The 25,243-nt window shown below is 52.7% G+C and overlaps 2 protein-coding genes across 10 annotated transcripts in view; one reads left to right on the top strand and one right to left on the bottom strand.

Moving 5' to 3' along the window:
- ZNF12 (zinc finger protein 12) overlaps positions 1–25,243 on the bottom strand; it is a 65,297-nt gene that overhangs the window by 7,699 nt on the left and 32,355 nt on the right. For 2 of the 4 annotated variants that reach the window (XR_005068181.1, XM_037057879.1), the window contains exons 1-4: positions 6,572–7,039; positions 5,490–5,554; positions 1,353–1,479; positions 963–1,055 (exon numbers count right to left, since the gene is read on the bottom strand). Coding sequence is in view for 3 of the 4 variants with exons in the window: in XM_037057879.1 (XP_036913774.1) it covers positions 963–1,055; positions 1,353–1,479; positions 5,490–5,504 (235 nt within the window). In the remaining variant the exon portion in view is untranslated. Of the gene's footprint in view, positions 1–962; positions 1,056–1,352; positions 1,480–5,489; positions 5,698–6,571; positions 7,040–25,243 lie in introns of those variants that run through there. The other 2 variants (XM_037057881.1, XM_037057880.1) reach the window with 2 other exon arrangements.
- On the top strand, positions 7,877–24,506 carry RBAK (RB associated KRAB zinc finger). Of its 6 annotated transcripts, none has more exons than XM_037057874.1 (6): positions 7,877–8,369; positions 8,667–8,723; positions 9,357–9,416; positions 16,142–16,268; positions 16,532–16,627; positions 19,038–23,699. In XM_037057874.1, exons 3-6 carry the CDS (start codon positions 9,402–9,404, stop codon positions 20,951–20,953), a joined length of 2,154 nt encoding a protein of 717 aa, XP_036913769.1. In that variant the 5' UTR covers positions 7,877–8,369; positions 8,667–8,723; positions 9,357–9,401; the 3' UTR covers positions 20,954–23,699. The 6 variants fall into 6 exon arrangements, with proteins under 6 accessions (XP_036913769.1, XP_036913768.1, XP_036913767.1 ...); XM_037057875.1 differs by lacking the exon at positions 8,667–8,723 and having other exon boundaries at positions 7,878–7,994; positions 8,229–8,369; XM_037057878.1 differs by lacking the exon at positions 8,667–8,723 and having other exon boundaries at positions 7,899–7,915; positions 8,229–8,369.

Consider the following 25,243-nt stretch of genomic DNA (forward strand, 5'->3'; position numbering starts at 1 on the left):
CCACCAAAGACTAGATGCCTTGGCCAGACCTAACTTTCCAAGAGGTGTCCCCACGAGTGGAGTCAGAGCGCAAAGAAGGAAGAGACTGGAGCGAGGACGAGAGCTGGACGGGAAAACTCCAGGGAGCAGAGGGTTTGGGATTTGAGCGTGGACCTAATGGTAGTGTGGTCTGCCCAGAGGAGTCCCAGCCCATTGCCATGGGAGCCATAGGGACAATGGCCACATGAACGTGGCATGTTAAGGGATCTGGACTAAATGGAGTTCGAATGCGTTTTGGGGAACAACTGAAAATCAATTTTCCCGGCAACACAGGGTGCACACAGCGGTGACCCTCACAGGATGAGGAGCTGACAGTCCCTGTAGGAAATTGCAGGGAATCACCACAGGCTCCTCCTGTGTGATGGGCAGTCAGGGCCCCTGGGCACTTGACGTGAACACACCCTGCAAACCCAGGCAGAAGGCAGGCGTGCGTCCCGGGCACAGGGACAGACGAGCAGGAACCCAGAGACTCGGGACAGGAGGAGCCCCTCACAGAGCAAACCGCTGGAGACGGAGGCAGATCCTTCGCCACATTTGTGGGGGGGCCGGGCGGAGCTGGGAGGAAACACGAGTCACAGTTCCTCTGTGCAGCTGACTGAGCACCTGCTGTGACAGGACATGGGGAAGGCTTGGGGGGCAGAACAGTAAGAGAGACAGGATGAACCCGCTTCCTGCTGTCACCAACCTCAGGAGCAAGTGAGACCCAGAGTTTATGAGGAAGAAGGAAGCGCCTGGATTTTGGTTGTGGGAGGGAAGCGTGGAAAAGCTCCACAAACCACAGTTCCTGTGGGGAAGACGCCTTTGGGGGTGAGCCAGGAAGCGAGAGCATACAGGCAACGACCTGCAGCCACTTCCAGAGACCTGGGGCCATTAACATCCCAGGGAAAGCACCGCCAGTCCCCTCAGGGCCCCCACAGACGCACCTGACCACCTTGGGGGCAGGCGCCCTCCTTCCACCCACGGCTCTTCCCCTTGCTCCAACTTGACGATAACTTCCGGTTTGATGATGGGACACCCTGTTAATAGAAATAAAGGGAACTGGAGCCCAGCTTCTGGGCTTCCGCTCACTTCCGTCTCAGCGAAGTGCTGCCCGAGGGGCTGCACGGCCCAAGTGCACACCTGGGTCGTGTCAAACAGAAGACCACTCACCGGGGAGCAGAGCAGAGCGCTCTGCCTGGTGCCCAGAGCGCATGACTCACATTTGCCCCATCGAGGTCAGGGTCAGGGTCAGGGTCAGGGTCAGAGCCAGTGAACAGCAGGGAGATCCCCTTCCCTCGCCAGCTCCCGGTGCCCACCCTGCCCACCCCGCTCACCCACGGAGACCAGGTGGCTGTAGTTCTCCAGCATCACGTCCCTGTAGGTTGTCTTCTGCTCGGGGTCCAGCTGCTGCCACTCCTCCTGGGTGAAGTCCACGGCCACGTCCCTGAACGACACTGGCCCCTGCAACGGCAGTGTGATGGGAACCGGATGACGCAGAGAAGGTGTCCGGGGACGGGGGCTGGCCAAGCTCACAGGTCAAGTCAACCACGAACATCATGCACCCTTTATGTCCCGGGTCGTGGGAAGAAACCGAGCTGTCGGACAGACACCGGAACGCGCTTGTTCAGTGCACAGTGAAAAGATCGCGCTGCTGTGCACGGTGAGCCAGGAACAGCGCGGCTGTCGGGCACACAGGCTGGCAGGCGTAGGCCTGAGGGGCACTCGTAGGAGCACAGGGTGCACTCTGCTCCTTCGCTTCGCTTCCAGGACCCGGGTAGTGCTGGTTTGGCTCCTGCTCAGGCACCTTTGCTGGCCCTGCTGCTCCACGTCATCCTGGAGGGGCCCTGGGCTCCGTTCTCGCCTGCTACTCGGCCGTCTGCACCCACCACTCTGACGGTGGCCCCATCTGGCCTCCTGGATTTAACTGCCATCTAAATACTGTCGTCTCACAAATTTGTATTGCCAGCCTGGACTCCTCTCTTAAATTCCAGGCACACAGGTCCCAGGTCGCAAACTCAGTGTGCCTGAGACTCAGCTGCTGTTCCGGTCCAACCCTGGTCCCCTGACGGCTTCCAGGAAGAGCCGGCCTACAGTGCCGGCCACAGCAAGAACCAAGCCAGGCAACATCCAGCCCTGTTTGCGTTTTACTGCCCCGTCAGCCAGTGCGTGGCTGGTCTGCCTGGGGCTGCCTCCGGAACCCACTTGGGTCTACGCGTGCTGTTGCTGCTTGAAAAGGGCACTGCTGCGAGTGCTTGTTCCAAATGACGTTTGGTTTGGTGGCGTGGCGCCAGCTTGCCCACGTGCACCGCACGGCGTGCGGTGGGAAATCGCACTATTCTTCTTCTGCCCTAAAACAAGCAGCTTTAACAAAGTGCGGTTTCAGAAAACCTGAGTAACAAATTAGGAGACCGATAAGAACTGTGGATATTCAGGGGTTTTTACGTTAGTTACCAACGGAACGGGAACGGTGCCTGCGGGTGTGTTTTAAAGACCCCGAGACAGAGCGGCTGCCCAGAGACGGCTTCACAAGGTCAGCAGCAGAACCGTCTGGACATTCCCACGCGAGCCGGAGCGTCGCACATGGGAGAAAGCGTTGTGACAATCTCAGCCACCACCTTCTCGGAGCCAGCTGTCCCTGCACACAGTGCTGTCCCTGCAGCGGAGGGGGGAGCGCAGGGGCACACGGCTCCTCACCTTTCCGAGAGGCCTTTCCCGACTGACCAGGGAAGAAGCGAGCAGTGAAATTCCATTGGCCATGGCTGAGAGACAGAGTAGCCCCCAGAGGACAGTAAGTGACAAGGACCTGGGAGAGCATGAGCCACGGGCTCTGCGTGTCCAAGCTGTCACGGGCCACACAGGGAACAGCGGGGGCTGCTGGGCTGAAGACCACAGTCCTAGGCCCCTGAGCCAGCCCCAGAGCCCTCCTCCACATCGGGAGAGACAAAGACAATCTCGGACACACAAACCTCCAGAGTCAGGAGCCAGCACACCACCTGTGTGGCCAGTCCAAAGAAAGCGACTGATGTGGCACTTAGAGCCAGGGAGGGGAAGACGATGAACAGACAGAAACGAAAGGATCACCAGACCAGCGAATCCCTCCCTCCCACCACCGCCACAAAAGACACCGCACCCCGGACTCACCGAAGGGGCCCCTCTCGAACTAGGAACCCACCCGTGCAAAGGTGCTCATCTGGGGACATTTAGAAGAACACAAAGGCACTCAATTTCTCAAAATGAAAATGTGACAGAATTATATGGTAATCCTGGAAAATAAAGTAAAAAGACAAGTAAACTTGGAAGAAAACGTTTAATGACATGACCCAAACTGGAAAAATGTATAAACATTTAAGACTATAAGCGAGAAAACAAAGCAGTATTGTGATAGGCTGCCTGGCGGTGGACACGAACAGGCCCTTCCGTGGAAAGGGAAATGGGCCAATCTGAAAAGGACACACTCACTGTGTGGTTCTGAGTATCTGACGGTCTGGAAAGCACAAAACTACACAGACAGTAAGAAGATCGGCAGGTTGGGGACGGAGGGAGAACCAGGGGGCGCCCAGGGGACTTTCGGGTCCCGCAGCCCTTCTGTATGGCACGGTAATGGTGGGCACACACGATGCATTTGTCCAAACCTAAACCGCACATCACAGAGAGTGAAGCCTAATGCAGACTGTGGACTTCAGGTACCGATGCTCCGACACCGACCCTTCAGTTGTAGCGAAGTCCCACACGGCCATGAGGCCGGGACGAGGGGAGCAGCTGGGAGGGCGCAGCATGAGAACTCCATGGTCCGCGTGACTTTCCTGTAAACCCTCAACTGCTCTAAAAGCAGCCCACTGACGGCAGAAAGGTCTCTAACTCTGTAAAATGTAAACCTCACTGGGGACTGAGAGAAAACCTCAAGCCCACAGACATACTGTTGGGGCTCTGCATTAGCCGCAGCCCCCCAAAGTCAAACTCCTTGTCCAGTATCTCACTGGGAGCCCGAGTCCCCTGGATAATGGGACGTCTTATTACCGGAGGACTCACTTTCCCAGTGCAAAGGTTTCAGATTCTCTGCAGAACAAACCTACGTGGAGACAGCACTAGTGGCCCCTCGCTCAATCCCATGTTCACGGCCCTCCCAGCAGGCCCTCGTCCAGAGGAAGCAAAGATTCTTCCCGGCACCTCACACCGTCCTCCAAGAGAGCACCTCACCAGCCTCTGCAGCCACTGAGGTCTCGCTCATTTCAGGGCCGCCACGGGCACATACTGCCTCACCCACCTGCACCGCCCCCTTTGCCAAGTGGCTGGGCCGCCAGGACAGCCACAGCCAGCCTGTGCTCGCCACACGGCAGAGTGGACAGCTGGGGGGCGGGGCCGTGAGCTCCCACAGTTACTTCTGAATCGCCTCCTCTAAGGAGAACGGAGGCTCCCCGAGAGGAAGAACTGCCTCTTAAGATCATGTGTCCTGGCTGGTATAGCTCAATGGATTGAGCGTGGGCCTGCGAACCAGACGATCGCAGTTCGATTCCCAGTCAGGGCACATGCCTGGGTTGCAGGCCAGTTCCCAGCAGGGGCCAGTTCCCAGTAAGGGATGCACGAGAAGCAGCTATACATTGTTGTTTCTCTTCCTCTCTCCTTCCCTTCCCCTCTAAAGATAAATAAATAAATATTAAAAAAAAAAAAGATCATGTCCGAGGAAAGACCCGGTCACAAAAACCGACAAGGAGACTGCAGGCGGGCAAGGTGGCAGGAGTGCTATTGCAGAGCGAGGGGGAGCTCCCCCAGGTCAGGTTCAGGGCGGGGCAGGGACAGGACCACGGCATTGGCCGCAGGATAAAACCTGAGTGGGAGATGCGGAGTCTGTGCCAGAGACGCCGCCACCTGCTCTGCTGTGCAGCCCAGACAGATGACCGGAGAGGCATTTGGGGGCCTCATCTGAAGGGTGAGAGGGCCACTGCTGCAGATGGTCCTCACTTTACCGCTGATCAAGCAGTAAAGACAACATATCTACGGAACAATGATGTTTCAGTCCCCAGCACAGTTATGTGCACTGAGTGTTCCCTGGGTGGCACGCCCTTGGCTTACAGGAAGCGCAAGGCACCAGTGGGAAGAGCTCAGGGCTTGTCACTTAGGAAGGCTACTCGCTATCACAGTGAGAGTGTCAACAAGATCTTAAAACTCATGACAGAAAAGTGTTTTAGATGGTCAGTGTAAGTCACGTAATGGATGGCATTGGCCATTTTTTGCTACAAATATTAAGAATACGAGGCACACGTGTACTTTGGCTTTAGGCGCAACAAAGGGCCACGCTGTCCACACATATGAACATGATGGAAAATGCCTGGCACTGATCTGCTGCCCCCTGAGGTGTCTGAGCACCTCCCTTACCGGGTCCACTTTCACATTTTCAAGTTTGAACTCTTCACCTCCTAAGGTCTATTATAAAGCAAAAACCAGGGAACAGACCCATAACCAGAAAAACTCACCAGAGATTGATTCATTTTCCGCTGCTCTTGGAAAGCCGTGGTGGACTGCGAAAGTGGAGCCAGACCTGGAGAAGGGAATCACATCAAGGAAATTGTGGTCTGCTGGTCCAGGAAGTGTGCTTCCTGCGTGAGAGCTCAGCGAGAACTCAGGGAGAAGTCCCATCATGGACACCTAGGGGAGACTGTCCCTTTGGACCTAAAGAAGTCACTGGAAGAGTGAAAAGGAGGGAGCATCCACTTGTATGTCCTGAACTCCCACATGATTATGTGGTGACGTAGTGGATGCATTTCTGATTACGGAATGAACATCAAAGCCTACTGGAAGAGTCCTACACACTCCTACACATAAAAAAGTCCTACACATAAAATAAAAGAAACTTGTTATAGTTATCTTTCTTATTAACAGCTTAAGATCACAAACCCCACAAAATGCTCTTAGTAAAGGGACACACTCAAGGATGGCTAAGTCTTTAAATTATTTGTATCAACTTGAATGTGCTGCCCAAAGGATCTCTTACCAATGAGCCTTAACTTCAAGGTAATAAAGTGGGGCCAACACTTGTCCTGGGAGTCTTGGTCCCCTCAACAACCCCACCTGCAGTCAAGTCACTGCCCTTCTCAGGCCCAGTCTCTGTCACCGAGGCAGCACCACGTGCCCCTTGCAGACTCAGCCTGAGCTGCCCTGTGTGACTGACTGCACACGGCAGAACCAGGGGGAGTCAGTGCCCACTTAGACCAGAGAACAAAGGTCCTGATGGGCGTTTAGACACCCGACCCGTCTGGAACTGGAACACCGGGAGGACGAGAAGCAGAGAAAGGGGTGTCGGATGTGCAGGGAGGAGACAGGGCACGTCCACAGCCCAGGCTGACACCCCAGTCGCCCAGGAGACCGAGAAGTCACAAGTCCCAGGGGAGCGCCCACTCCCGAGCAGCCCGCCCCTGCACCCCGGCCCAGACAAGAGGATCTCCGGGAAGTGGCCAACGCTCCCTGTCGCACCCTTGCGTGTCCTCGCCCTGGCGAGCCTGCTCACCGCGGCCGGGAAGATCCAGAACTGACCCGGGGCCGCAGACGCACGACCTACCCCGGCGGGACTCGCTGATCTGTCCCAAGGCTCCCGAGGCTCCCGAGGCTCCAGGACCGGAATGTTCCTCCGGCGCCTCTCCCCCGGGGTTCCCAACGCTGCACCTCCCGAGGCCGCGTCCCCGAGGAGCCGGCTCTGGGCCTACGGGACAAACTCCCTCAGGAGAACGTTTCTCCCGGGGCCTCACCGTCCGGCGCGCCTCAGCCCGGGCGCCGCGACGCAGCCCAGCCCAGCCGGGACCCCGCCGCCTCCCCCGAGCTCCTCAGGCCTGGCCCGCGGGCTCCGGGGTCGCTTCGGGGGTCCCCGCCCCAGAATCCGCCCGCCCGCGAGAACCCTGGCCCGCACAGCCCCGCGCCCGCTGGGTGGCGGCCCGACCGGACAGCGTCCAGCCCCGCAGGCCCCGGGATCCTCGCCCAACGGAGGCCAAAGCCTGGGAACCACGGCCAGCGGTGACCTGGGCACGGACAGGAAGCGACAGCAGCGCGGTGGTAGTGCGCGTGCGCGAACACGCACGCAGCCCGAGGTGCACATGCGCACGAGGGCGCCGGAAATCTGCCTGCCAGGAGGCTCCAGGGCAGCGGCACAAATACCAGGACTCTATTTCCCATAAGTCTACGTGCCGTCGAGTTAGGGGACGTCTTAATAGTCATCCAGCTGGTTAGAGGCGCTCTGCGGACAGAATTTGCCGACCCCCCGACAGGGACCCCAATTTCCCCATAATTTAAAGGGACGTGTGTAATGTCGCCGCTGCACCACGTGTCCCGGCGACCTAGTTATTTTGTTACTGTGAGTAAGGGAGTGAAGTGAAGCGCAAGAGGAAACAATCTGTAGGTCAGCGGTGGGTTTCTTTTTTTCAACAAAGAAGGAAGGCATTCCAAACTAATGCTCAATGATGTCATCGAAAATTCTTTACTAATATTGTAATTAAATATCACATCTATAAGTGTGCATGTAACACCCTTCCCTTATTTATCAGCGTTGTCTGTCGTCGCTGATTCTCAGGCTTAAGCAAAGTAAGGAAAACGCTAGGTCGCCGAGACACGTGGTGCAGCGGCGACATTACACACGTCCCTTTAAATTATGGGGAAATTGGGGTCCCTGTCGGGGGGTCGGCAAATTCTGTCCGCAGAGCGCCTCTAACCAGCTGGATGACTATTAAGACGTCCCCTAACTCGACGGCACGTAGACTTATGGGAAATAGAGTCCTGGTATTTGTGCCGCTGCCCTGGAGCCTCCTGGCAGGCAGATTTCCGGCGCCCTCGTGCGCATGTGCACCTCGGGCTGCGTGCGTGTTCGCGCACGCGCACTACCACCGCGCTGCTGTCGCTTCCTGTCCGTGCCCAGGTCACCGCTGGCCGTGGTTCCCAGGCTTTGGCCTCCGTTGGGCGAGGATCCCGGGGCCTGCGGGGCTGGACGCTGTCCGGTCGGGCCGCCACCCAGCGGGCGCGGGGCTGTGCGGGCCAGGGTTCTCGCGGGCGGGCGGATTCTGGGGCGGGGACCCCCGAAGCGACCCCGGAGCCCGCGGGCCAGGCCTGAGGAGCTCGGGGGAGGCGGCGGGGTCCCGGCTGGGCTGGGCTGCGTCGCGGCGCCCGGGCTGAGGCGCGCCGGACGGTGAGGCCCCGGGAGAAACGTTCTCCTGAGGGAGTTTGTCCCGTAGGCCCAGAGCCGGCTCCTCGGGGACGCGGCCTCGGGAGGTGCAGCGTTGGGAACCCCGGGGGAGAGGCGCCGGAGGAACATTCCGGTCCTGGAGCCTCGGGAGCCTCGGGAGCCTTGGGACAGATCAGCGAGTCCCGCCGGGGTAGGTCGTGCGTCTGCGGCCCCGGGTCAGTTCTGGATCTTCCCGGCCGCGGTGAGCAGGCTCGCCAGGGCGAGGACACGCAAGGGTGCGACAGGGAGCGTTGGCCACTTCCCGGAGATCCTCTTGTCTGGGCCGGGGTGCAGGGGCGGGCTGCTCGGGAGTGGGCGCTCCCCTGGGACTTGTGACTTCTCGGTCTCCTGGGCGACTGGGGTGTCAGCCTGGGCTGTGGACGTGCCCTGTCTCCTCCCTGCACATCCGACACCCCTTTCTCTGCTTCTCGTCCTCCCGGTGTTCCAGTTCCAGACGGGTCGGGTGTCTAAACGCCCATCAGGACCTTTGTTCTCTGGTCTAAGTGGGCACTGACTCCCCCTGGTTCTGCCGTGTGCAGTCAGTCACACAGGGCAGCGCAGGCTGAGTCTGCAAGGGGCACGTGGTGCTGCCTCGGTGACAGAGACTGGGCCTGAGAAGGGCAGTGACTTGTCTGCAGGTGGGGTTGTTGAGGGGACCAAGACTCCCAGGACAAGTGCTGGCCCCACTTTATTACTGTTTTTATTTAATGAAAGATTAAGTGCAGTGCTCATCAAGTTTAGTAGGATAAACAAAACCGTGCCTTGATGCACGTTTATCTCATTTTTGAGAGCTCATATTCTGTGTTCCGGTGGATTCTTTGACTTTTAGGAATTGAAAGGAACAATAAGGAAATGTGTAAACGGTCTAAAGGGATTTTTTCCCACCTTGTATTTAATGGCGACCAACTACTTGAAAAAGGAGTCAGTGTTTATACTCACTAATGAGAGTAACCTAATGACCTCTGACCCTTTTGGCTCAGGCGTGTGTTCTCCTCTGTCACTCTTTTCGCACCTTCTGAGTGTTCAGGCGATGTCATTTTCTTGAACTTTCTTTGGTGGCTTTTATGCGCTGCAAGACGTTCTTGCCTCAGCAGGCCTGGTTACTCATGACTTCAGTTACTTGCTTCTTCTCTTCTAGGTCCACTGTTAACAATCTCTACACTTTTCCAAGAACAACAAGAAAATGCGTGAATTCCAGGTGAGTTTTTGCACTTGGGTTTGTAATACATGTTAGGAGGTTTATAAGGATCTGTACTTTAAAACAGGAACATAGAAATAGTAAAAAACATGTGAAATATAGGTTAGTTTTTTTAAACAATATTATTTATTCATTTCTTTTCAGAGAGGGAGGGAGAAAGAGGGAGAGAAACATCAATGTGTGGTTGCCTCTTGAGCACCCCGCACTGGGAACCTGGGCTGCAACCCAGGCGTTTGCCCTGACTGGAAATCAAACCTTCAACCCTTTGGTTCATAGGCTGGCACTCAATCAATGAACCACACCAGCCGGGTTCGAAACGCAGTTTTGACAGTGTCAGATCAACACCAAGAATCTTTGTCAAATTCACATATGCCAGTGGTATGATACTTAGGACTGTTGAAGTTGAGTTGCAAATATGACCAATGTCCTTGACTGTCATAGAAAAAGGAAAGTGCCATTCGTTATGTGATGTGTCTAGAATAAGAAGAGAAACCATTTTTGACACTTGTGGGTTGTAAAGGTGTCCTGGGACTTGGAAAGTTTCCTTTGATAAAGTTGACATAAAGTGGATAGCTTTCATAATAACCACCCAGGAAGTCATTGCAGGATTGGCTTATACTCACTTTTGTTAGCAGAGGGCCTCCTGCCCAAGGAGAACTTGGTGCTTATGAGTTTTACAGGCACCAAAACATTGCGATGCAAATAGATACATTTCCAGTTTTGCTGTTTAATCTAGGGATAAAACTGAAGCCATTGGGGCAGCGACCTGTTTGTCCTTCAGATACTTCTGTTAGTCTGTTTATTTGGTTGCCAGCACACAGGACAAACAAGCATTCTCCAGGCAAGGTGTCCTCACCTCCCATGCCCACCTGAGTTCTCAGAGTCTTGTTTTTTGTCCTTACCGCTTTCCCGCATCTGGTGGTAAAGATTAGCAGCGACCTAATTATAGTCAAATCCAGTGGACATCTTCCAGTCCTTTCCTCAAGTGACCATTCATCTGCCTTTGACATCTGTTACTTCCAAACTGATATTTTTTCCTTTTCTTGGCTTTTTAAAAAATTTACCCATATTTCTATATATGTCTTTAAACAATAAAGAGTTTCGAAAGGTGGGTGGGGATAACTTATGATACCATTCTTTCTGATATGATATCTGGTGTTCAAAGTTTCGGTTTTCTTTTCTTTTTTTCTTTTAAGATTTTATTTTATTTATCTTTAGAGGGGAAGGGAAGGAGAGAGGGAGAGAAACATCAATGTATGGTTGCCTCTCGTGCGTCCCCTGCCGGGAACTGGCCTGCAACCCAGGCATGTACCCTGACTGGGAATTGAACCGCAATCCTTTGGTTTGCAGGCCCACACTCAATCGACTGAGCTACACCAGCCAGGGCAGGATTTTCTTTTTTAAATTTGGAATGCATTTTGAATATTGCCAGAGGCTTTTTAGCATCTTGGAGGTACAAGATTTTGCTTCCGGGCTGTATTCTAATATCATACCATGTTAATAGATTGGCAAATAACAAAGTCTTCTGTTTTCTTGGAATAAATCCCATTTAGCTGTTATACGTGATCTCTTCAATCTGATACTGGATTCATTTGGATATCGTGTTGACATATGTGATGGGGTGTGTAATTTTACTTACTGAGAAAGCAGTCTGACCCCTCTCCTTGCCTTCTGAACCAACTTAAGGCAGAAGGCTGTTACCTCCGCTCAGTGATTTGATAGCTGATTTGACTTGGCCTTGGAATAACCTGCATGTCAGGTTATTTGCTCTGTTGGTCAGCTCTGCTTTCGCCACCCGAGGCCCCTCAGCGGGGGACCCACAGCGGGGCTGTGTCGGTGGGTGTCATCAGGCTCACGTGCTAGTTTGACTGGGTGGGAGTTCCAGGTCCCAAATCCCTTTTCTTTTAAAAGCTGTGAGCAGTTCTTGAGAAACGATGTCGGTGATGGAGCATCTGGTATCTTTTTCTCCTGTGTGACTGTTTTGGGATTTTTTTTTCTTATCCTTCTGTAGATTACATCAGGAGATTGCCGGGTCTCTGTATTTTTTCCCCAGTATTCTCCTTTGCATGCTATACGCCCCTCGTGGTGTGAGGACCGAAGTGAGTCTTCCGCTCTGGTACCGTTTTGCTTCTACCTTTTGTGTTTCCTGTTCCTCCTCTGTGTTCTGTCTCTCTGAAAATGTTAAATCTGTTGCATCGGGCTTGCTTAATAAAACTTAATAACCCGGTCATTTCGAAGTATCCTCTGGAGGCTGTTTCTGAGCAGAATGAGCACATTTTATGGAGGCAATATCCTGCCCAATATATTAAAAAATATAAACTAATACAGCCCTGGCTGGTGTAGCTCAGTAGATTGAGCGCGGGCCTGCGAACCACGCGATCGCGGTTCGATTCCCAGTCAGGGCACATGCCTGGGTTGCGGGCCAGTTCCCAGCAGGGGACTCACTAGAGGCAACCATACATTGACGTTTCTCTCCTTCTCTCCTTCCTTTCCTCTCTAATGATAAATAAATAAAATCTTTAAAAAAAAAGTAATACAGAACAACGTAAGTTGTTTCCTTTATGAATTTGATCCGGGTGTTGCTGGGTTGTTCATCTTGAGACACATCTTTTATTTCTGCTGTTTTCCTCAGCTGACGGTTTTTGACTTTCTGCCTGCAGTCTCTGAGAGAACAGTTGCTGAAGCTGCAGCGAGTGCACTGCACTCGGGGCCCCAGTTGGCCCCTCCCCGCTTTGCGGAGGCGCTGGCTGCGGAAGGGAGTGGGAGGGGCGTGTGTGATTGGACTGCAGCCACTTCCTCCCCCCCCCCCCATCTTTTTATCGCAGTAAAACATACCTAACACCGACTTCGCTGTCTTAACCACCTTTAAATGCTACCGCTCGGGAGCAGTAAGCACACCCGTATCATGCAGCCGTCCCCGCCAGCGTCTCCAGAAACCAGCAGAGCTGAGACACTGTCCCTGCTCATTTCTTCCCGGCCCCCAGCAGCCCCGTTCTCCTTCTCCTCCGAGTCGAAGACTTCGACTCCTCTAAGTACCTCGTGTACCCAGAATCGTAGGCGTTTGTCTCTTTGTGCCTGGCTTATTTCACTCAGCACGACGTCCTCGAAGTTCCTCCGCGTTGTGGCATCTGTCAAAATTCCCATTTCTAAGGCAGAATCGCATTCCTTTATGAGTGTGTACCACATTTCTCCGGCTTGTTCATCCGCCTGTGGACACCTGGGTTGCTCCCACATCTGAGCTGTTGGAATAATGCCACCGTGAACACGGGTGCACACGCATCTCTTCAAGTCCTTACTTTTGGTTTCTGGGCCATAGACCCAGAGATGCGATTGCTGACCGTGTGGTAATTCTGTGTGACTTTCTGAGGAGCCACTGCACTGTGTCCACAGCAGCCGCAGCCTGTCCCATTGCCACCGGCAGTGCGCCCCAGGGTCCCAGGCTCCCCAGTGCTTATGGCTTGGCCAAGGGGAAGTTGTCCAGGCTGCTTGCTGGTGAGAGTTGTTTTCCGAGTGCGGCCTCCGGGAAAACCACATCCGTCACTGACTGAGTCGACCGTCCACCCTGGTTTGCCTGGGGTGGTCTTGGATTACACCCCCATTCTCGTTTGCCGCCTGGCTCACTCTTTGTCGTGGATGGAAGTTTTCTGTTTGGACGGCGAATGTGTCACCCTTGATTCCGGGGCTCTGGAGTGGCGTGCTGTGCTAGTTTTGGCCGCACAATTTCGACCAGACTCGCCCATCATCTGGCCACTCTGTGCAGTGAGAACAGGAAGCCCCGGGCAGCTCAGGTGGCCCTGCCCTCGATTTCAGTCAGGCTGTTGCTGTGTGACAACAGGAGCTGCTGACGGGCCTGGGGACGCTCATGGGCTCTGCAGGCCAGCCTGCTGGTCACTTGCGCCGTGGCCCAGCTCCCGCCCAGTACAGAGTGTGCCCCGCGGCTCTGCCCTCTCAGCACTCTGCCCCACGTCGCAAGAACTCCCTCAAGAAACCCCTGCACGTGGAAACCTGCAGCTGTGTCCCAGGGCTCCCGCGAGAATGGACTCGGTTGTTAATTTCTTTGAATTGGTCTTAGGCAGGAAAGTAATTCTGTGTTTTCAGCGTGCTCTCAAGTTGGAATCGCCTCTTACTGCGCTAGAGCTGTCCTTGACAAAGTGCCCTCTTGGTCTCTGTGCTGACCCCCAATACTGATGCCACTTCACTTTCTGCCCTGGACACATTTCACATGTCACCTGTCACCCTCTGCCTTCCCCTTCATCCTGTGGGATCCCCAGCGCAGCCTGTGGAGCCAGCCTGGCGACAGAAAATGAAAATGGTTCACCCTAAAGGCGCCTCAGCATTCACGACAGCCGCAGTGTTGCTGCCACGAGGAGATGCTGGAGACAAAACGCCAAGGAAGGGAAAGCGTGCTCGCGCAGAGTGGGCCGAGGGGGCAGGGGATGGGCTCGGAGAACTGCCCGTGGGGCCTCCAGAGCAGCGAGTGTGGGAGGAGGTGGGGGCAGGGAGGGCCCTAGGCACCAGCATGGGGCGGGGAAGGGGAGGCCCCAGCCCAGGAGGCTGTAGAACCGACCGAAGGTCATCAGCGTGTGCGGTTACCTGGTGACTGATTACTGGGGCCGCAGCTTCCTGAGGGCGGGAATGAAGCCTTACTCCTCCATGGCTGCAAGCTCAAGTGCTTCTGTTGTGAAACCAGAGAACAATTTCTTTGTGGTCTGAGAGTTTGGGTAGTTTGTTTAAATATAAACAAATCTTGTTTAAAAATATATTTTATTGATTATACCACTACAGTCATTCTATTCCCCCCCTTCATTCCCCTCCACCCGCACACCCCCTCCCCGCCATTCTCCCCCCCCTTAGTTTATAACCACGTGTCTCAAGTTCTTTAGATTCTGTATTTCCCCCACTATTCTCGCCCTCCCCCCTATCTATTTTCTACCTACTGTCTATGCTATTTTCTGTGCCTTCTCCCCTCTTCTCCTCCTCCCACTCCCCTGTTGCTAACCCTCCATGTGTTCTTCATTTCTATGGTTCCACTCCTGATCTAGCTGTCCTCTTGGTTTGCTTTTGTTTTAGGTGTGGTTGTTAATAACTGTGAGTTTGCTGTGCTTTCACTGTTCATATTTTTCATCTTCTTTTTCTTATATAAGTCCCTTTAGCATTTCATATAATAAGGGCTTGGTGATGATGAACTCCTTGAACTTGACCTTATCTGAGAAGCACTTTATCTGTCCTTCCATTCTAGATGAAGGCTTTGCTGGATAAAGCAATCTTGGCTGTAGGTCTTTGGATTTCATGACTTGGAATACTTCTTTCCAGCCCCTTCTTGCCTGTAAGGTCTCTTTTGAGAAATCCGCTGACAGTCTGATGGGTACTCCTTTGTAGGTGACTGTCCCCTTATCCCTTGCTGCTTCTAGGATTCTCTCCTTCATTTTAGTCTTGGCTAATGTAATTATGATGTGCCTTGGTGTGTTCCTTCTTGGGTCCAACTTCTTTGGCACTCTCTGAGCTTCCTGGATTTCCTGGAAGTCTCTTTCCTTTGCCAGACTGGGGAAGTTCTCCTTTATTATTTGTTCAAATAAGTTTTCCACTCAAGGCTGTTTCTTTCCCCCTTCTGGTACCCCTATAATCCAGATGTTGGAATGTTTAAAGATGTCCTGGAGGTTCCTAAGCCTCTCCTCATTTTTTTGAATTCTCATTTCTTCATTCCTTTCTGGTGGGATGTTTTGTTCTTCCTTCTGGTCCATTCCATTGATTTGAGTCCCAGTTTCCTTTCCATCACTATTGGTTTCCTTTGCATCTCCCTTCATTTCAATTAGTTTAGCCTTCATATGTTCCTCTAATTTGTGACTATAATCCACCAGTTCTGTGAGCATCCTGATAAACAGTGTCTTGAACTGTGCTTCTGAGAGGCTGGCAATCTCTTGGTTGCTTAGAGTTATCAGCTCTGGGACTTTGAGTTTTTCTTGCGCCATCTTTTGGGCTGTTCATGCCTGTTAAGTAGCAGGATCGGAGCCCTAAGTTTTCACCAGAGCAGGGCAACTAAGTCGCTGGGTTGTGACGTTGTATGTGGGGGTGGGGTCAAAGAGGAGCAATGTTGGTCCCGTCTGCCTCCTCCTGCCACGGCTCCCACAGGTGCCACAGCTGCCACCGTCACCGGGGCCTGCGTGTTTAGTCCCACTGCACTCGAGTGTGTCACCACCGTCAGCCCTCCACCACTGGGTTCGCCCCCTGGGGCCTGCGTAGTCCGTCTCACTGTGCTTGAATGTGCGACCTTGGTCAGTCTGCCCCGCACCCCAGCTGGTTCCAGGCTGCCTGCGCGCCTAGGTTGGGGGATCTGTCCTGCCCGACCCTGCTCCCCTGCTGGCTCCGTCCCTCTTACCGTCCTGGTTGAACGGTTCGTAGTTGTCGGACTTCCGTATAATTCAATTTTCTGTTCTTTGGCTGTGTCTTTGTTTTCCAAACCTTTGTTGTATTCAAACTTGGTTGTGGGAGAAGGCACAGTGTTTCCACCAATGCCTCCATCTTGGCGGAAGTCGTTAGTTTGTTTATTTCTTGACACAGGAAGGAACCTAAAGGCCATGCATTTGCTGTATGGTTAGTTTTCCTTCTACAACTTGTAGCATAAAAGGTAACCACGCTCTCAGTTGACTTCACCAGTGAGCTCAGTAAGATCTTGTCCCTGGACGCCTGGTCCCCATCACCCCATTCCGACCATGGTGCCGTTGCAGGAGCCAGTGTCGTTCAGGGACGTGGCCGTGGACTTCACCCAGGAGGAGTGGCAGCAGCTGGACCCTGTGGAGAAGATAACCTACAGGGACGTGATGCTGGAGAACTACAGCCACCTGGTCTCCGTGGGTGAGTGGGGCAGGCGCTTGGAGCTGTGGGGGCTTCTCACCTGGCCATTTTGTCCTGCACTTTGAAGAAATAAGTGATAAGACCATTGAATTCCTTGTGGGTTCCAGGGAGTGTCCGTGTCTCTGCTTCTCCACCCGAAGTTTGAATGTTGACAAGGCACAAAATGGGCCACCAGACCCTGCAGCCCCCGAGCAGCACCTTCTGCTCGGAGATGCAGGGGGCCAAGCAGCTGGCCTGAGCCCGGCTCCGTCTCTCACACACAGGGTACGACAGCACCAAACCCCATGTGATCGTCAAGTTGGAGCAGGGAGAAGAGCCGTGGGTGGCAGAAGGCGACTTCCCACGCCAGCATTGTCCAGGTAAGTTAGTGGAATGTCACTTTTTCAGAAACGGCCCTCAGGCCTTTGGGCATGACCCCCAGCACCCGTGTGCCTGGTGCTCTGAGTCCCAGTTCCTGCTGTCCCGGCCGCACTCACTGTCCAGCACGTGGCCGCAGCCTCCCCGTGGCCTCACGCCACCTGCAGGGGCGGTTCATACTCACAGTCCCCGCCCTGGCCAAGCGTGAGCAGTGACTAGCCTTCTTGTTATCCCAGAATTCCTTTGTTGCCAGGCACTGGAAAGGCCGGCAGGAAATGTTCTTTTTGTCTTCCATTTTCTTGCTGAGAAATGCCCCAGACTTTATGCCCCAGAAATGTATCATTTCTGCCCCCTAGTTTCTGTCCCCGAGCTGTGCACTCAGATGCTGACACCTCATCTCCTCCCGAAGGTGTGAGGCTGGTCCCCATCTCCTTGTTGCCCGGTGTGCGCGTGCTCTGTGGAGTGGTGCTGACCGCCACTCTCCAGCCTCATGGGTCCTCCATTTTTTTGGTGTCTCCACACCAGCTGCACCTTACTGTTTTCCCCAAGTGCTCTCATGTCTGTCCATTCCCATGTCACAGCAGACATTCCAGATGTGTTTGTCTCATGGTGGGGGGTCCGGGTTTGGTTCATTCTCTGGCCTTCTTCAGGGTGCTGCCCCTGGGACCTGCTGTCCACTTCTTTACTTTTCTGTGGGCCCCTTAAAAGGGGTCATCTCGTCTCAACCTTGAGGTTCACGCGTATGTACGCTGCTGGTGCACCTCGACACCCACCGCCTTTAACCTGCCGTCCAGGGGACTGTTTTCCCTGACAGGTCCCCGCACCCTTCTTCCCTTCTCAGATGAGTGTGTCCTGGGCCCGTCCCTCCGTTCACTGCAGGGACAGGTTGAGAAAACAGGAACTTGAGTTCAGGCTTGTGGCTGGGGCAGGAGGCGGGGCCCCCCGGAGCAGCGGGTGTCTGTGGGGACTCATGCCGCACTGGTTTGAACGTGCACTGTGGATCTAGGCCCTGAAGTCTCACTGGGGAGGTCTGTCCTCTCGGGGGGTTTCTGTTGGTATTTGGGGTTTTGGGGACTCAGGGCGCGTAGATTTTGAAGCACAGAGCAGTCAGTGTTGCGTTGAATGTGGATGAGAGCAGCTAATGAGAGATGGGACAACCCAAAAATCTATACTCTTGCTAGAGAAAGTTAGTGTTTTAGGGTTACCTGGAGGGTTCTGGTATTGAAGGTTTTACACCAAATGAAATCCAGGAGTGTGGGATTCTTGTTTGTATTCAGAGTTCAGTCACAGTGTCGTGTCAGACCCAGGAGTGGTTTGGGGACATTGAAGTCAGAAAGCCGGAAGGAAGTAAATGACGAAACAGAATGAGCGCCTGCTTTGTCAGAGCATTCTGAGCAGATGATGTGTGCTAACTGTGCCCCAGGCACCGTGGCCCACAGGCCCGGTGAGTGAAACTGTGTCACAGCCCAGTCACTTGCCCAGGGTCCCCCGGCTTGTCACATGTTGGGAGTCAGAGTTCAGCGCCAGCCGCTGCGCTCGGCTGTGCAAGCAAGTCCAGCGGGTGTGCAATAAGGGCCGTCCACCCCTCAGAGAGCAGGTGAGCCATGCCAGCCAGGGCAGGGGGTGGTCTTGTTGGAAGGTTTCCCACCATGGTCCTACATCTTCGGGGTGTAGATGCCCTGGAAACTCACTGTCCTGGTGACGTGATCAGGGCTAGGCAGGTGGGGCCCTGGTTGTGGGGCTGTCTCTGAGCATGGGGAACAACGGAGCTTCTAGAATGTTTATTTGGATTTCTGTGCAGGACAGAAAGGCCACAGTTGTGGAAGGATTTACACTAGTGAATATGTTACTACAGTAATCTTGATATGAAGTGATATATTTCCATTTAATATAAGTTGTAATCTCTTTCTCCCAAACGTAATTCAAACTTGAACATGCCCTTTGAATGTCCATCTAGTACTTGTTGTCCTTCCTCCTTGGACCCCGTCGGCTCTTAGTCCCTCCGATTTCTGCCTGGATCTGGCACTCGTTCAATGGCTTTGTCCTCGGCTCTTCATTTCTTGTGTTCATTTGACCTTTTCTACCAAAGCGTTCAACGTATTTGTAAAGTGACAAAGGTACTTGTGTTCAAAGTGAATTTATTCTCCCTTTGTCCGCTAATGCTGAGTCCTGCCCCACTCTCATCCCTCCCCTGTGCCCCCCAGCCCCACCCCTGTGTGTACATGTGTGTCTGTCTGTCTGTCTGTCTGTCTTACAGCACAAATCAAGGGGGAAAGAAGGCTCTACATTTTTTATCAGTGGAGGTTGGCATAAACGCCAGAGTCAACCCCACAGCTGGGCCCTTGAACCACTCCCATTCTGTAGCTGGTGTGTTCAGACTCACAAGGTTCATTTACCTTTATTCCTTTTCAGAAGAAATCTGGAAAGCTGACGACGTGTTAGACAGAATCCAAGAAAAGGAAGATGAACATTCAAGGCAAGCACTTTGTATCGATAGCAAAACCCTGACTGAAGAGGCAGAGAATGCGTTTGGTAGAACTTGTAACACAGAGGCAAGCCCTGTTCCTTCCAGCGTATCTCATGATTGTGTCTCATGTGGAAACAGTTTAGAGCCAAGTTCGGAATTAATCATTAGTGATGGGAGCTATGCAAGAAAGAAATGGGGTGAGTGTGGTGAATGCCGGGAAACACAGCATGGAGAGAGACCCTATGCATCTAATGAGAACGGGGGAGGCTTTTCTCAAAGTGAGGGAAGTGTTCTTCAGAAAATTGGTATTTTAGAGAAATCCTTTGACTACACTGGGTGCATGGACGCCTTAGACAGTGAAGCTGTTTTCATTGCCCGTACAAGCGCTTGTGTCGGGGAGAAGCCCTACGCGTGGAGCGATTCCGGGTCAGACTTCCTCCCGATGTCGAATTTTAACGTGTACCAGAGACCACAGGTGGAGCTGAAGCCCTTTGAATGCAGTGAATGTGGGAAGTCCTTCTGTAAAAAGTCGAAGTTCATCATACATCAGAGGGCTCACACCGGGGAGAAGCCCTACGAATGTACCGTGTGTGGGAAATCCTTCAGCCAGAAGGGGACGCTCACCGTCCACCGGAGGTCGCACTTGGAGGAGAAGCCCTACAAGTGCACCGAGTGTGGGAAGACCTTCTGTCAGAAGCTGCACCTCACTCAGCACTTGAGAACTCACTCAGGAGAGAAGCCCTATGAATGTAGCGAGTGCGGGAAAACCTTCTGCCAGAAGACGCACCTCACCCTGCACCAGAGAAACCACTCAGGAGAGAGGCCATATCCCTGCAACGAGTGTGGGAAGTCCTTCTCCCGCAAGTCCGCCCTCAGCGACCATCAGAGAACGCACACGGGGGAGAAACTGTATCGGTGTGATGAGTGTGGGAAGTCCTACTACCGCAAGTCTACGCTCATCACACACCAGAGGACCCACACGGGCGAGAAGCCCTATCAGTGCAGTGAGTGTGGGAAATTCTTCTCTCGGGTGTCGTACCTCACCATACACTACAGAAGCCATTTGGAAGAGAAGCCCTATGAATGTAACGAGTGTGGCAAATCCTTCAATTTAAACTCGGCCTTCATTCGACACCGCAAAGTGCACACCGAGGAGAGAGCGCATGAGTGCAGTGAGTGTGGGAAGTCCTCTCAGGTCAGCTGCCTCGCCGCCCGTGGTGCAAGCCCTTTGGGAGAGAAACCCTATGAGTGTCACGAGTGTGGGAAACCCTTCCTCGGAAGCTCGGCCTTGGAGGGGTGCCCGTCCCTTCCGAAAGGAGAGAAGTCCTACGAGTGTAACATATGTGGAAAACTGTTCTCGGACTTGGCCTGCTACACCGTGCACTACCGAAGCCATTCGGAAGAGAAGCCCTATGGCTGCAACGAGTGCGGGAAGACTTTCTCCCATAACTCGTCCCTGTTCAGGCACCAGCGGGTCCACACGGGGGAGAAGCCCTACGAGTGCTACGAGTGTGGGAAGTTCTTCTCGCAGAAGTCCTATCTCACCATCCACCACAGAATCCACTCGGGGGAGAAGCCCTACGAGTGTAGTAAATGTGGGAAAGTCTTCTCTCGAATGTCAAACCTCACTGTGCACTACAGAAGCCATTCTGGAGAGAAGCCCTATGAATGTAACGAGTGTGGGAAGGTCTTTTCTCAGAAGTCATACCTCACTGTCCACTACAGAACTCACTCAGGAGAGAAGCCCTATGAATGTAACGAGTGTGGGAAAAAATTCCACCACAGGTCAGCCTTCAACAGCCACCAGCGAATTCATCGGCGAGGAAACATGAATGTACTTGAGGTGGGCGACCTCCTGTGAGTCCGGTCTCATTTTGGAAAACCCCCGAACACAGTGATTTGGGGTCAGATACCATGATAGAGAGTTCATGCTTCTGAATGGGGAAAACGTTTAGGCGTTAGGTTTGTTTTAATCTGAATTTCCATAGAGAAGAGTCCCTAAGAAGATAAAAGGAAGCAAAGCCTTCATCAAGACACTACAACTCATTGGATGTTAGATAATTTATACGGGAGTAAACTTTATAAATATTTAATATTTATTTTGGATTCAAATTGTATTTACTTATCAGGGAATCAAACCAAGGCAAAGTCACTCAAAGTAGTAACTGTGGGGAAATATCTTGTCTTGGACACTGTTCGACCAAAAGCCATATTTCTGGTGTAAAATCACGAGTTTATAAGAAGTTATCACCTCAGAATAAACCTTTTTTGTATAAAATGACGTTTTCAGGTCATCAGGACTAATACCCAGGAGGAAGCTTTTGTCATGGTTTACAAATGCGATCTAGCAATAATTCTATGCAATTATACACTGGGGTCGGAGTAATAATGTGTGAGAACGCGAAACGTTGGCTAGATGTTTGGGGGCTACAAAATTATAAAATGCATAGTCTATTCTTCAGAGGCATTTATAAATGAGTTTCTAATAAGTGCCTCATTAATAGTGATGTTTGTATTTTTCAACAACATTTGAGCGAAAAAATATTTTAAACTATTTTCATAGACTGTGGGTAGTTTGGAATTAGGTCTGTGTCAGGGGTACAGCACAACCGTCCTGCCCTCACTCCGTGGGGCGTGCCCCGCCCTCAGACCATTTTCGGTTTAGCGCCGGAGTTTGGTTGGGCAGCGTGGGTGCCGGGACCGGGTAGGTAATCGGAGGTTGTATTGTGCTGTTACTTCATACAACTACAGGGCTGTTGTTTTGGGCACTGCCCCTTATTTCCAGCATTTTGGAACAAATTAGTACAAGCCCCGCAGACACTTCTGATGAACACGATGTCCTTTCTCCCCTTTCCTTGGTGGAAGGGTTCGGTGCCTCTTTTGCGCATGTGACTCGGAGCGTAAGTCCCGAAGAGTCCAAACCGATCCTGACAATTCCGTTCAGAGGGCCAAGTAACTGTTACACTGGCTGCCTGACCCCATCTGGGCACCCAGTGAGCAAGTGTGTTTTACCCCAGGAACCGGAGGTGTTTTAATCATCAAAAATGAGTAACTGTGCACGTCACACGAGGAAAGGAATGCAGGAGCGGGAAACAAGTGTGCTGAACGCACCTCCGTTTGTGTTCTCAGCCAACTGTGCAAAGAGGAGCCTCTTTAATTGTGTGAAGCGTATCTTAAGCTACAATCAGCAGCAAACCTAGGAGTGAAGTATTCAAAGTCTTCTCCCAAGATCAAAAAAATAGACAAAGATGTCTACTGTGACTAATTTTATTCAACGTTATGCAGATGGACTTCGCCAGGAAAGTGGAGGAGGAAACATAATCAAAAGGCTTGAGGTTGACAATGAAATAAAGCTTTCATGTGCAGTTGGCATGGTTTGTGCATAGAAAATTCTGCCCATTATACAGATAATTAGAAGCAGTGAGTAAATTTAGTAAGGTCTCTGCATGTAAGTTTATTATGGAAGACTTTTGTTAATATTACCAGCAGTGAACATAGAATATGAAAAATTTAGAAGCAATACCTCTTATAAAAGCATCAAAAGTCCTCAGGTGCCTAGGGGAAAACTTAACTATATTTTCAAGTTAAAACAGAGGATGTGTTTAGTTTGTGGATTCCAGCACAGTTGTTTAAAAGATGTCAGTTTTCCTCAAAAGTCAAATATTCAGAACATTATTAAAGTCCTTATGAAATTTAGCTCATTCTAAAATCTGTGTGAAAATTCAAAAGACTGATAATAGCCAAGGCTGTCTTCAAGGACAAGAGGACTTGTACGTGCAAACACCAAGGCCTGTTACAGAGAGAGCCACAGAAGTTACGAAGGTGGGACACTGGCATAGAATAAACCAGTGGAGCAGACTGTGTGTCCAGAAACACCCATCCGTGATACCGTTGGTTGGTGATGAAGGTGATAACGCCGTGTAACTTTGGAAAACATGCTCTTTCCCATAAATGCTCTGTCCATGAAGTTCCATAATTTAATAGAACAGTTGAGATGAAGTGCAGATCTAAATGTGACATGTAAAATAATCAAGCTATTAGAAAGGGACTTAGACTGTAGCCTGACAGTAAACAAAATTTTTTGAAGTCTCAAAAAGCACCAAACCATAAAATAAAACATTCATTTCTGTTTACCAAAAAAGGCACCATTAAGAAAGCAAGTAGGCAAACCACAGCGGAGAGAAGAATGTGCAGTTCCCCCCATGACTGGAGACTTGAGCGGAAGGGCTGGTAGTAAACATTTGGGCTGTGCCCCACGGACCGTCTCTGCCACAGCCACCCGGCTCTGCTGCTGTCCCGTGAGACCCCTGCACGGTGCAGGGCAAGCGAACGTGGCCGTGTCCCAATGGGACTCCACACACAGGCGGTGGTCTGGACGGACCATGGTTGCCGACCTAATCTAAAACAGAAAAAGAGCACCTACAAATCAACAAAATCAGAAGATGGTTAAAAGACTTGGATATCCACTTCACTAAAGAGGACATTTACATGGTCAGTAAACATGAAAAGGCATGTTAATTTTATTAGTAGTAAGGGAAAATGCAAATTTTAAAAGCCCCATATGGTACTACCACCCGCCCTCTGAAATGGTTACAATGAAAAGCATTGAAAAGCATCAGGTTTCAGCAAGAATGTGCTGCTGCCGGTCAGGCCCACAGGACCATCTGGGGAGCCAGGGCAGGGCAGGCTGAAGGTGTGTGCGCCCTTTAGCCAGACCCAGTGGAAACGCTCCTACGTGTCCACCACAGGTACCTGTCCTGGAGTGTGTGTGTGAGATGGGGAAGCCAGAGCCATCTGAAGGCACACGCACAGCAGGGTGAAGGCGTGGGGGTGGCGTGTTTCCACTCGGAACACCAGAGCGAAGGGAATGGCCCGACATGACACTGCTCGATCTCACAGACCACGCCGAGTGACGGGTCCAGACAGAAGTGAGCATCGTGTGATAAGAACACGTGTGTCTGCGCAGTTAGAAGTCAGGACAGCCCTGGCAGAGGCTGGGGAGCAGGGCCCACTGGTGCCAGTAATGAGCTGTTTGGAAATCTGGGTGCTGAGTGTTTGAGTGTGCTGTGTGAGGCGTGTGTGTCCTGCATGTGTATTATTCATAAAAAGTTGTTAAAATCACAGAAGTCTACCATTTTGTTGCTCAGTGCTCTTGCCACCTTCTACGTGGGCCTGGACATGCTGCAGAACAGAGTTCGATGGTAGGTTGTGCGCGAGTCCATGATACTCCAGTGGTTTTCATGGTAACCGCTAAGATTCCCTGCACTGCGAACGGAAAACTTAATGACTGTCATGTGTCGTTTAAGTAACACGTCTGAAAGGTGGCAGGCCATGACGGATTTTGTCATCCGACCCTTTGCATATGTGAGTGGGTCAGAACTGCCTCTTCAATAAAACTGACGTGTGTAAGCGTTTTGTGTTTTCTCGAGTTCGCATTTCTGAGTTCCGGGGGCCTCATTACCCTGCCGCAGAGGTGACCTTTCTGTGAGGTATACAACGGTGAGTTTGGTCCCGTGAAAAAGGCATATATAGGAGTTTCCAGGTGATCTTTGAGGTACAGGTGGCAGCGCAGCTGGAGCGACGGGGGCGGTTAACCGAGACCTCGCACCACTGGAACCCGTGAGGCCCTTGACGGAGCGTGGGCGCAGCGACGGCGCCGCGGGGCGGGCGCGGCGGTGGACGGAGCAGACCGAGTGCACTGGGCCGTGTCCACCTCTCGTCCTCCACCAGGCGGGGAAGCGCGCGCGGGTTGACCAGGCCGGCGGACGTGGGGGCCTGAGCGTGAGATCTCGCCCCATCCCCACAGTTAACCACTGCTCCGCGTGGGCTTAGCGTTCCACACCGTCCTCTCCGGCCTGTTAGATCAGCAGGCAGGGCCAGACCCCTAGCGCCCGGGGACAGAAGCCCGTGCACTGTTCCTGTTCTGTCCGGTGTCCGGCCCTGCCCTGGGGGCGCGGACAGCGCAGCCCCGCCCCGGGGACCCGCAGGCGCAGGGCTTCGGGTGCCGCCGCTCCGCTCCGGCGTGGGGCTGGTCTGCGAGGAGGGACCAGGCGGGGCGCGACTCCGGAGACAGCAGCGCAGCCTGTTGGGACAGGGACAGGTCCAGGGGTGTGGTTGGAAGGTGGGGGCAGGGCACAGTTTGTGGGCGTGG

Source organism: Sturnira hondurensis, unplaced genomic scaffold (genome assembly GCF_014824575.4).
Source record: "Sturnira hondurensis isolate 20B ecotype Veracruz unplaced genomic scaffold, ASM1482457v3 Scaffold0009733, whole genome shotgun sequence".
NCBI lineage: Eukaryota > Metazoa > Chordata > Mammalia > Chiroptera > Phyllostomidae > Sturnira > Sturnira hondurensis.

Coding starts and splice junctions, on each gene's coding strand:
- RBAK (XM_037057873.1), top strand. Junction 16,269..16,531: donor CAGCCACCTGGTCTCCGTGG/GTGAGTGGGGCA, acceptor TCTCACACACAG/GGTACGACAGCACCAAACCC. Junction 16,628..19,037: donor CCCACGCCAGCATTGTCCAG/GTAAGTTAGTGG, acceptor ATTCCTTTTCAG/AAGAAATCTGGAAAGCTGAC.